The sequence below is a fragment of the Myotis lucifugus genome, unplaced genomic scaffold, assembly GCF_000147115.1.
Source record: "Myotis lucifugus unplaced genomic scaffold, Myoluc2.0 scaffold_48, whole genome shotgun sequence".
Lineage (NCBI taxonomy): Eukaryota > Metazoa > Chordata > Mammalia > Chiroptera > Vespertilionidae > Myotis > Myotis lucifugus.
The window spans coordinates 5,476,292-5,488,960 of record NW_005871096.1 but is presented as its reverse complement, the minus strand read 5'-3'; the positions used below and the strand labels follow the sequence as shown (position 1 = coordinate 5,488,960).

The following is a 12,669-nucleotide window of genomic DNA, read 5'->3' as shown; positions in this document are numbered from 1 at the left end:
TTTTAAAGGCTAAGCAGCCAGCTGACCAGCCAACTGGCCAACCAGCAGGTAGCTATGATGAGCACTGACCACCAGGGGACAGACGCTCAACACAGGAGCTGCCAAGAGACAGCAACTTTGCAGAGTGCCCTCTTGCACTCTGGGACCCCTCGGGTGATGTCGGACTGCCGGTTTCAGCCCAATCCCCACAGGCCAGGCCAAGGGACCCCACCTGCCAAAGGGACCCCCTCACTCTGCAGTCGCACTTTGAGCCCTGGCACGCCACCTCAGGTGCGGCTGGCCAGGGAGGGACCATAGGAGGTTGGCTCCAGGGTGTGTCCACCCCATCTCGCCCATTCCCTCCCTGCTGGCCACCTTCTAATTAATTTCCTTTCAATGTGCACAAATCCGTGCACTGGGCCTCTAGTAGATTAATAATTTTACTCCTAATGCTGAGATTAGAAAATATGTGTATATTTTTAAAGTGAGCTCTTTGGGCCCAGCTGACGTGGCTCAGTGGTTGAGCATCGAATTATGAACCAGGAGGTCATGATTGATTCCCAGTCAGAGGACATGCTCAGGTTTCGGGCTCGATCTCCAGTGTGTGGATGTGCAGGAGGCAGCCGGTTAGTGATTCTTTCTCATCATTGATGATTCTATCTCTCTCTCCCTCTCCCTTCCTCTCTGAAATCATTTAATTAATTAACTAATTAATTAATTAAAATGAAAGTGAGCTCTTTAGGTGCACCCAATCCAATTTTTCCTCAAGCTAGAGGGCGGAGTACCTGCTAACTTAAATAGCTAAGAAAAGCTCAGGAGCATAGTCCCCAGTGAAATGCTGTGCAAATCTCCACGTGGCTACAGATGCAGCTGCAGCCCCCACTTTTTTGCAGGCCCAGGATTTGTTCAATTTCCTTTCAGTTTTGAAAACGGTTTACACACCAGACATGAAGTTTCCTTATGTAACGTCTCACAAAGCACGAAGAGGTCTGCTCACTGGCTGTGCACGAGGAGATATAGTTATATAACTCGTAATTCTGTGGTTTTCAGCGACACAAGTATATTATTTCTCCCTGACGAAGAAGAGGCCTTTGCCCCTGTCATAGTCTGCCGCTTTCTTTCTAATATGACTTGACAGCTTGAATTCAGAAGGAAGCTTCCCAATTTGAAGAAGGGGATGGAACTACGGTGTCTGTGCTAACAGCCCCCTTGCTGCTCTAATGAGGATTCCCTTACTCTTACTCCATTTCTATTTCTCGGGAGAGGACAGGGTTCTTTTTAATTGGGGCTATTAGAAGCTCTCTGCACAATGACACCCTCCGCTACATAAAGGCTCCAGCAAGAGCCAGACCCACTCTGCAATTACTTCTTGCAGTTCTGAGAAATAATGGTATCTTGTCTCATTTAAAAATAAATCTGAGACTTATTCCTGATTGCTTTTTCTCCTCTGCCTACCCACATGAATTTCTTCTTGCCAACTGAGCAAACTTGCCATTATTTAAGGAGGTTGTTTTGATTGTGACTGTCCCCTGATAATAAGATATATTAAACTAGATATCATGTGCCCATGGTTCCTTTCTTCCCGATACAAGGCTAATTTAAACGAGCTCAGATCTCGTGATCTTGAGTTAATATCGAAAGGGTGAAGTTTTGGAATTTGCTGAGCAGTGTTCTGTTTGCAGGTCACAGAGCTCACCTGAAATTCCCCGCATTTCCAATGTTCGGAGTTTCTCAGAATCACTTCTTAAGAGAACAGATGAAGGTTTGTATTTATGACCTATTCCAAGAAAAGAAATGAAATATTTAGATAGTAACCAAGCACATTCTTAAAATATATTCCCCATGTTGAGACCATGGATTACCAAGGAAATGAGCCATTCACAACAGGGCCTGGAATGGCAAGACATAAAGAGCTTTTCCTTAAGTTGTTTTTCATGAACAAATACAGGTTCTTTCTAAAACCAGTGGCTTCTCCACTGCCATAAATGCCATATGCCATCTTCCTAATGAAAAGCCCAGCTCTTATGTATAGAATGTTATCTTATTTATGTTATTATATATACATAGATATCATGTACAGAATATTTTATTATTTGATATTTAATATCCTAAATGATGTGACTTTTTATTACTGCCTATGCTTGGATTTATAAAGCAAGCCTTTGAAAGTTATTAAGCCTGTCACGTGGCTCAATGTTCATAAGAACTCAATGTCAATCCCCACTATTCGTCTCTTTCTAGACCCATTTTCTTTCTGGTTTCTATCTCTCTTTCTTAGTATGTTACTATATGGAAAAAAATAGATTAAAAAAACTCAAAACTAAGCACTATTTGCAATAATATACATTTATTTAAAATAACATAATTTTCAAAACTAGAAAGACCCTGAGTCTTAATGCTGACATTTTATTAGTTGTATAACTCTGGACAGAATACTTAACCTCCCTGAGGCTCAGGGTTATTGTTTTTTAAAATAAAAATAATAGCACATACCCTGTTTTCATGCTTTGAGAATCTAGTAAAAATCTTGTGAGAATGCTATTCTACAAATATACAATATTATGATCATTAACCAATGCATTAGGGGTCATATATAAGGTATCAATGACAAGACTTGATATGAAAGTGCTCTCAGAAATGTCTGCAACAAATACTTAGTCAAAAGAATTAATGGCACTTGCACTCAAACCTAGAGGCAACCATTTGTTTGGCTACTGAAATGACTAACAGCCTTGCCTGGTAAAGAACATAAGAGCCTTGGGAAATAATACAAGCAGCACAATACTACTCTTGTTTACTGAGCATTGCCATGCTCGACATTGTGTTAAATTTCTTATGTAATCTCTTTCATTCAATGCTTACTTCAACCCTGTGTGGTAATGGTGACTAGCCTTGTTTTACAGAGGGGAAAAAGGAACACTCAGATACAGTAAGCAACTTGCTCAAAGTCACATAACTAGTGAGTGGTAGTACTAGGATTCTAATGTATCCACCTACCTCCAAAGACTAGTCTCATACTGACACATTTTTCTCTTGTCTTTAAGAGAGACCACTGCTTTCGATCAGGCCTGATATTCAGCCAGTATATTCATGGGCACGCACTCATAGAGCCAATATATGGATGGATACCCACCAGCAGGGCAGTTATATGCATGTATACACAAGTAGGGCTATGGCAATAGTTAACATTCAGTGTCCACCCTGATAGGTGACCATCTTATTAGTTATTAAATATTTTAATATCATCCCTAGAGTCTTGATTTCCAGTTCCACATTTTAGCTCAGCCCAGCCAAAAATCAACTGACACACTCACACTCATTAAAGATTGGCTCCCCCCTCCCACTCATCACCTTAACTTAGATCTCCAACAATAACACTCTTTATCACCACTCCCTACTGAATCGCCACTTACACACAGTAGGTGCTCAGTAACCGGTAAATTAAACTAAAACAAAAACAACTATAGATAAGATTAGGAGTTCCTTGAAACTAAATGGATTATCCCAAATGATGGATTTATTTCTCAATACTTACTCTGCCACTTCTGCACTCGCCTATGGACTTCAAGTATTTTGTGGATAATGAGGATGAGCAAAAATATAAAAACTAATATTACTAACACATACCAAGTGATCTTCATGAAACAAGAGAAATCTGCAAAGAAAAAAATACAATAAAAGGACACAATAAACAAGAGGCTATGTGGTGGTGCAGCTGGGTTCTATTACATATTCTGCCCGTAACTAAAAAGCTAAATATTATATAGCATCACTTTATGAGTCATTTGCTCTCCTGAATTCTTCCCTGATGTACGAGGAAACTTGATCAGGTGGCTTCCTGAGATCCATTTAGTTCTGAATTTCTAGGGTTAATTTCTTACAGGTTACGCTAGTGTTAGTTTCACTATCATTTCTATCACTAGGTTAAGACCAGGACATAGCCAAGCAGCCAAAAATTATATCCTGACATCAACAAAGATGCACTGAGTATGAGGAGGATGAGGACGAAAGGTAAAGACAGACAAAGAGAAAGGGCTGGGCTGAGGCACAGGAGGTGAAAGCAGCCAGGGCAGATGAATAATCAGACTCCCCTTTTCACAGGGGCCCTCAAGGCGATGATCAGATCAAGTACATGCATTAATTAAACATGCAGTTATCCCAGCCTAAACTGAATGAAGATACAGGTAAACACTTGGTCACTCAAATGACAGTGAAGCCACACAGGGAGTACGGTCACCATCCAGCAATAGTTTAGCACGGTCTCCTTTGGTCCCATAGAGACACACTGGCCAGCCGACCCAGGAATCAGTGACTTAAACGATGACAACCTCATCATGTCCAAGACACAACTGTCTACTGACTTTCTAAGCCATCCTCTGGACCCTCTTCCTTGTACACAAAACACAGCTAGTACTTATTCAACTTAGCAAGATATATAACTTGCATATACCCTTGGATGACTGCCCTTGTTGTGCTCATGATCTGGGTATCCCTTTCACAGGACCCCCACTCCATGCGCAGGTGTACATCACATAAGCAGTCAACATGTATTTAGAGAAGAAGCTAGATGAAGAAAAGTCATAGTTGACTGGGATGACATAGCACTTGGCCTCCCCAATATCATTCCATGATAGTTAGCTGCCAAACTTGCATTTCTCACTCAGCAAGATAAAAGTATGTAGTCAGCCCAGCCGGCCTGGCTCAGTGGTTGAGCGTCGACCTATGAACCAGGAGGTCATGGTTTGATTCCTAGTCAGGACACCTGCCCAGGTGGTGGGCTTGATACCCAGTAGGGGGCATGCAGAAGGCAGCCAATCAATGATTCTCTATCACTGATGTTTCTATCTCTCTCTCTCCCTCTCCCTTCCTCTCTTTAAAAAAAAAAAAAAGGAATAGATTGTCAGTGCCAGCAAAAGCCAAGATGGGTCCAACCACCAAGGTGTCACTGGGTAGTGGTCAAGCCAAAAAAAAAAAAAAAAGAACCATGCATTCACCAAAGTTATATTGCAAGAGCAGAATGTGCACAGTTGAGGCCAAGCCAGCCAGCCCACCCACCAGTGTGAACATAGCATCAGCATGAACACAGAGGAATGTGTTTCCCCACATCCCATGCCTCACACCTTCCCTGCATCCCTGCAGCCACCTGGGAGAGAGCCAAGGGGAAACGAACAAGAATCTGAAAAAAATCTAAAGAGACGGTTTAAATTATTGTTTCAGAGTAAATTTACCAAATTGGACTAAATTTTGTTTCATTCCCTGATGGATGGGGCTTTTAAAGAAGATCACATTAGTCTTTGCACAGCAGAGTAAAATACGAATAATTTTTTAATCTTCTACACATGGCAAAATGGATATAGTTTTTCCAGAATATAAAACTACCTATGTATGCACCCCTATAATCTTTCTGAATTATAGGCCCCCCAAAAAATTAACTATCATTTCACTCTGACTAGATTTGTGGATTTTTCCATTAACACAAAAATAAATCCTCTTAAAATCATAATAGAAATGCTTATTTTTCCTTTATGTTTTAGAACATCAAGTAATTAAATGGATACATAAATGTACATTGAAATAAATGTTTTAGAATCTATAATCCAAACCTCTTTATCTTTCAGATTTTATCACAGTCACCTTTCCTATGCAGCCTTTCCAAAACTTACCTCCCAACCTCACACCTGAACCAGAAGGAACGGAACGGACTTTCTCATGCCCTCTCCCATGCCACCCCCACCCCACACACACACACACACACACACACACACACACACACACACACACACACCTTGAAATACGCACTAACTGCAGAAGCTGTAGGGTCCTGGGCAAACTAACTCACAGGAGAAAATTCTCTGAAGTCGTGTATTTTATTTTCAAAATGCATACATAGTATATATTTGTGTTTGCTTTAAAATAAAAATAAGATTTTTTAAATAGTTGCCTCAAAAATAACTAACGTTTTAGAAAACCATTCCAAAGTCACCTGAAAGGCTCCCAGGCATCTGGAACATCCAAAAGCACAGAAGATTGCTCTAGCAGAGCACCTGTCGCACTGAATGACCTCCCTGATTGCTTTGCATTCATCTCTCTTTGTGTCCCCAATGCCTGGAACACTGCTTGGCATACAGCAGGCACTCATTAAATGGTTAGATCATAAAATGCTCTTCAAGAGTAGGTTTTGTGGCTAAGTGAGGGCACAATGCTTAGTAAAAGGATCAATTGTGGTCAATCAGAAGAGGGTGGGTAAGAAGTTAATCAGCCTTAAGCAGAACTAAGATATATGTAAGTTTTGTCTTTGGGCTCCTACATTCCCCCAACTCCTCCAGGGAACCAAAGTGCTTAATCTTTATCCTGCCTATCTTCTCGGCTTCACATCAAGAATCCTATTTAGCTATGGTAAGGGGGAGAGATCAAGTAAAGGACTTGTATGCATGCATAGAAGCCTAACCAATGGACACAGACACCAGGGGGTGAGGGCATGAGGGGGGCAATGGGGGGATAAGGACACATATGTAATACCTTAATCAATAAAGAGAAAGAATCCCATTTAATGCAGACCTGGTTCACAGCTCTAAGAGGACATGTTAAATCAATTCAAAGTAAGATGTTAATAGATATCACAATGTACATGGATATTTACATTTTAAAATAAACCTCACCCTTTCATACCCAAGTGAGGTAGTATTACTTCAAGTGCAGCTAATAGGCATGTACAACATCTTTTCTAGAGCAGAGGGTCTTTCTAGTGACCCTCAGTCACCACCCATAGATGCTCCTTCTGCCTCCAGGTAGGGTTGGGCCCCATAAAGAGCACATTTAAAAAAAAAAACAGATAAAGGGGCTAACACTTTTCTAGCCATATTACTTCATCAATAAAGTTCTTCAATGATTTTACTTTCAGTGAAGTTAATGTGATAGCCCTTATATAATTTCTCTTTTCCCTCTAATTTCCTTTAAAACTTACTTTTTACATCCATTTCTAGGTGCAAAGAAATGTGTACACAATTATTCGAGTGATTCATAATTCCACAAGTATGGTCTATAGACTTTTCCGTGGTTGGCTCTTCCTCCATCATTGCTGAGCTTCTGGTGCCTGTTCTTAGATGACAGGTAATGTTATATTCCTCCGAGTGGTCAACTGCAGGAGCTACAGTGAAGTTAAAATGTCGACAAGGTGAAAGATCGTTTGCCTTCACTTCCATGGATCCTCTCATGATAAGAACTAGAAAGAGATTAGAAAAATGTTATTCACAAAATAGTAATACCTAGTAAGAAAACAATTTAAAACTAAATCTCTTCCTATATAAAAAAGTAGAAACAAGAAGTTACCTGCACTAAATTTTTTTAAGATTGTGAAACCCAAAGGACAATAAGATTGAAACAGAATCAGAGCATCTCAAAGAAAACACAGATATTTCTCTGACAACTTGTGGAACCGATTTTATTTTTCAAAATTGTCACAACAATATTTCTCATCCCACATTACACTAGTTTGCTAGGGCTGCATCACAAAGCACCATAAACTGGGTGACTTAAGCAACAGAAATTTATTGTCTCACAGTTTTAGAGGCTAGGCTTTCAAGATTAAGGTGTTGGCCAAGTTGCTTCTCTCTGAGGGCTCTCTGGGTAAGATCTGTGCCAGGCCCCTCTCCAAGCTTCTGGGGTTGCTGGCAATCTTGGCATTGCGTGGCTTGTGGAAGCATCACCCTAATCTCTGCCTTTATTTTCACATGGCGCTCCATCTGTGTGCTTGTCTGTGTCCACATTTCCCCTTTTTATAAGGACACCAGTCATATTGGACCCTAACCCATCCTGTTGACCTCATCTTAACTAATTACATCTGCAACAACCCTATTTTCAAATATCACATTCTGAATTACTGGAGGATAAGACTTCAATATAATTCAACCCATAGCATACATGTTAACTTAAAATTTTGCCACTGCACCATAGATAGGTAGAGTCTAATACCTTGAATCTGGGTGGGAGGGTTTGTGATAAGTGTAATCAACCAAATTCAGAAAAAGAGACTCTTCATGGTGAAGCCAGAAAGGTGAAGCAATATCTACCTTGTTCCCTGGAACATAATATTAGGGCCTTGAACCACTATGTACCAGTTCAACAACTTAAAGTGATCATGCTGTGAGGAAGCCCAAAGTAGCCCACATGGAAAGACCACATAGGAAATTCTGAGAAAAAACCTGAAGAGAAATGCCCACCTGTCTCTAGCTGCTCAGCCCCTCTGCTTTAGCTCGCCACTGTCTTACCCAACAGTATGAAATGCTCCCAGCCAGAAATGCCCAGTTATGCCCATTCTGAATCCCTGACCCACCAAGAAGAAGAGGAAGAAGGAGGAGGAAGAGAAGGAGAAGAGAAAAGAAAAGAAAAGATAGGAAGGAAGGAAGGAAGGAAGGAAGGAAGGAAGGAAGGAAGGAAGCAAGAAGAAGAGGAAGAAGGAGGAGGAAGAGAAGGAGAAGAGAAAAGAAAAGAAAAGATAGGAAGGAAGGAAGGAAGGAAGGAAGGAAGGAAGGAAGGAAGGAAGGAAGGGAGGGAGGGAGGGAGGGAGGGAGGGAGGGAGGGAGGGAGGGAGGAAGGAAGGGAAGGAAGAAGGAAGGAGGAAGGAAATAAATGATTGCTGTTTTTTTAAGCCACTGAGTTTTGGGGTGATTTATTACACAGCTATAGCAACTAAGAGAACTTATCAATGCACTGTTTTCACTTTCTTTCTTTTTTTTTATTTCCTTCCAAGCCAGAGGGCCTCACTTTCTTTTAATGAATTAATTTGAACATAACTATTTTAGAATAGTTTTAGACTTACAGAAAAGTTGTGAAGACAATACATGGAGTTCATATATACTCCATACCAACTTTCCCCTATTATTAACATTTTACATTCACAGGAACATTTGTCACAATTATTGAGCCAATATTGATACATTATTATTGACTAAAGTCCATACTTTATTCAGGGTTCCTTGTTTTTTACCTAATGTCCGTATTTTTCACTCCAGGATTCCATTCAGGGTACCTATTCACATTTACTCATTATATCTCCTTAGACTCCTCTTGATTGACAGTTTCTTAAACTTTTCTTATTTTTGATGACCTCAACAGTTTTGAGGAGTCCTGAGCCAGGTACTTATAAAATGGCCCTCAATTGGGATCTTTTTCTTTCTTTCTTTTTTAATATCTCAAGAAAAATGATTTTAAATATAATGATGTTACATGCAATAAACACCTATTATTTAAGAAAACACTGTTTTCACTTTTCAAAGAGACAGAGAAGTAGCACCTGTGAAATGCCAGCCCTTGAAACACTTTCTAGTTCTTTGCTATCATAAAGGTATTTCCCCATTTTGCTTTCTGGTGATTTGACCCGAAGTCCTGCAATAGTTACAACACTGCTTGAAGAAGAACTCAGAAGAAGACATGTCTATTGTACTTCATCAAAAGTCAATGACAAGAAATCTTGTTCCCAATTTTTTGTTGTTGGCATTATTACAGATGTCCTCTCATCCTCCCCTCCTTGTTCCCATTTCTAAAGAATGGGGAAAATGCCAATATAAAACAAATAAAAGGCAATCTTGTTTATGCCTTTTTCTCAGTACATTTCAGCTTATCAGTGACAAAAATAAATCGGCATAAGCAATCATTTTTATGCTTAGGCTTGAGGCAACCAATATATTTTGTGATTATAAGTGAATTACTTAATTTCTCAATGATTCAAATTAATACAATGTAACTAAATAATATATATTGATCACATAATAAATGTAAGATTCAATTATACACTACAGGTAATATGTAGTTATTTTTTATTTGTTCATTCATTCATTAAACAAATACTTATTGAGTACCAAATGTCAGGCATTATGCTAAGATATAGAAATATACTAGTGAACAAAGACAAAGACCTTGCCATCAATAGGCTCACTGGATAGTTAGACAAGTAAAAAGACAGCTCATATATAGTGGATAAATGTTAAGCAGGAATAGTTATAAATGTATCAAGAATTCAATGACTCCTTAGAGAATCAAAGTATGATTTTTTTTTTACTCTGAGAACCTACAAGTTTATTTAGAATTTTTAATTCACATTTTAAAGACCATTTATTTAAATTCAGTATCTTTGAAAATAGCATGTTAAATAATTCTTTAACCATCAAATCTTTGTGAATCACAGTGGCATCGATATTTTGAATAGATATTTTGTTTTTGATCAATCAAAGTAAACCAAGAACAATTAATATCTCAAAGCCCTTCAAGTCAGTCATCAAGAGCGAATCCAGGGACTTAAAATTTGAATATATTATTAATACCCTTTTTTAACAGAATATGGTCATCTATCCTTGATACATTTCATTCTCACTTTCCCTTTGAATTTACCTTTTGATGTTTGTTCCTGAGAAATAAAATCCATGTTTCCTTTGGACTCACAAACCAAACACGAGGAGCACATTTGAAATTCACTTGTGATGTCAGGGCATATCCTGGTGAAGTTTTGAAAGTTGGAGTGATTTAGAAAAATTCCCATCATAGTTTCAGTTTCCCTTACTGGTTGCAGAAAAGTCACAACAGAAAAATTTAAGGAAGAGAATGAATAGGTAAGATCAGGTTGTAAGCACACTTCCAGACATGATAGCTCCAACATGTTTCCTATAAAGGAAAACAAAAACTTTCTTTACTGTGAAAGTTTGAATTTTTCAAATAAATACACAATAATAGCTCCCAGTTTTTCTCAGTACATTTCAGCTTATCAGTGACAAGATGTTGTTTTTACATCAATTAACAATAGCTACTCCATTTAAATATTTCTTTTTAAAGTTTATCAACAGTCCCTATTAATTTTCAGCAAACAGTCCTTGTAACAAAGTGCTTGGAAACCCTAGCATTGTAACCATTCTCTCTTCTGGGAAAGTTCTAATGGACAAGCCTCAGGTTCCTCTGAATTCATCTGTTCTACGCTGGAGGTTCAAGTCAACTGCATGGAGTTGAACAGGGAATGGAAGTCATGAACAGTATAGTATCTCCATTAGTTTCCAAGGGCTGTGTAACAAGTTACCACAACCTGGGTGCCTTAAGATAAGAAATTCATTCTCTTACAGTTCTAAAGGCCAGCAGTTCAACACCGGTTATACTGGTCTGAAATCTAGGTATCTACAAGGCCACACTCCCCTGAGGGTCCTAGGGACGAATCTGTCCCTTGCCCCCTTCCAGCTTTTGGTGGCTGCTGGCATTCCTTGGCTTGCGGCTGTATCACTTCAAACTCAGCCTGTGTGGTCGCATTGCCTTCTTTGTGTCTGTCTTCTACTCGTCTGTCTGGGTCAAGTCTCCCTGTGCCTCTCTCTTATAAGGACAGATGGTTGGATTAGGGTTCACTTGGATAATGCAGGATAATCCCCCATCTCAAGATCCTTAACTTAGTCTCATCTGTAAAGACCCTTTTTCCTTATAAGGTAGCATTCACAGGTTCTAGGTTTTAACACCTAATCACCAATGTTTGGGTGGCCATTATTCAACCTGCCTGAACCTCTAAAGATGAAACTTAACAGGATGACATAATTTGTATTTTTGTCTGAAGACAAACATCTGATATGGAAATGGTGGTATAAATAGAAAAAAAAAGTCAACTTCAAAAGAAAAGACAGAAAGACTTAGTGTTGTATCTGTCATTAGCCAAGATACTCGAACAATTTAATCTCCATGAGTCTCATTTTCTCATCAGCAAAATAGAGATAATAACTCTAGATTCTGCTAACCTCATGGGGTTATAGTAGCATCAAGTGGTATAGTACATCTGAAAACACTTCTGAAATTTGTACAAAGGTATATTATTTAAAATTCAGACCCATGTTCCAAAGTAAAAATTAAAAATGCATCCTTCATTTAGGATAGAATTGTCTATGATTTAATTTGTACAAGTAATTAAAGATCACTATATAAAAATCAGAAATCCCTACTTAGCAGTAGTGCTCAACTAAGGAATAGGTAACCCCTCTTTCAGATATTCCCATCTGACTCTCATTTGCCAGTATAAGAGAATAAATAACATGCTCAATTCCACCATTATATGTCTTTACCTATATTTCATATAATCATATAGGGCAAAATACTATATTTTTTAAATTTTCTAAATAATGTGGAGTACAATAGAAGAATTACTCCATTTTTTTAGAATGATTACTTCTAGTCATACATCTTGGTTCTAACTTAAAAGAAAATGAAGCTATTGATTAATATTAAAAATTTCTTTTGCTTCTGGAATTTGTACTTTAATATTAATTCATAAGTGTTTCATTACTGATGATGATATTTTTATTATGTAATAAGTTAAAGGCTCATTCCCTTCTGCATTTGAAATTGCTTCCGTGATAATTCACATTTGATTTCCAGCTTCAAACACATTTCATACTTGAGTTGCTATAAAGTTTTTTGGGGGAGGGGTAATTTACTCCAGTGGTTCCCAAACTTATTTGGCCTACTGCCCCCTTTCCAGAAAAAATATTACTCAGCCCCTGGAAATTAATTTTTTTTAAATTTTAATAGCAGTTACTCATCGCCCCCAAATGCACCTGTGGCCATCACCGCCCCCCTGGGTCGCTGCAGCGCCCACCGGGGGGCGGTAGCGCCCACTTTGGGAATCACTGATTCACTCAAATACATAATTTTATAATTTATTTATAAACAAAG

At 38.7% G+C, this 12,669-nt stretch overlaps 1 protein-coding gene across 1 annotated transcript in view; it reads right to left on the bottom strand.

The window, feature by feature from the left end:
• The window catches only part of TMEM156 (transmembrane protein 156), a 36,042-nt gene that overhangs the window by 15,071 nt on the left and 8,302 nt on the right, over positions 1-12,669 (bottom strand). Inside the window, exons 2-5 of the mRNA XM_023753668.1 lie at positions 10,366-10,635; positions 6,944-7,201; positions 3,515-3,634; positions 1,676-1,756 (exon numbers count right to left, since the gene is read on the bottom strand). Of these exons, the coding sequence (XP_023609436.1) occupies positions 1,676-1,756; positions 3,515-3,634; positions 6,944-7,201; positions 10,366-10,635 (729 nt within the window). The remainder of the gene's footprint in view (positions 1-1,675; positions 1,757-3,514; positions 3,635-6,943; positions 7,202-10,365; positions 10,636-12,669) is intronic.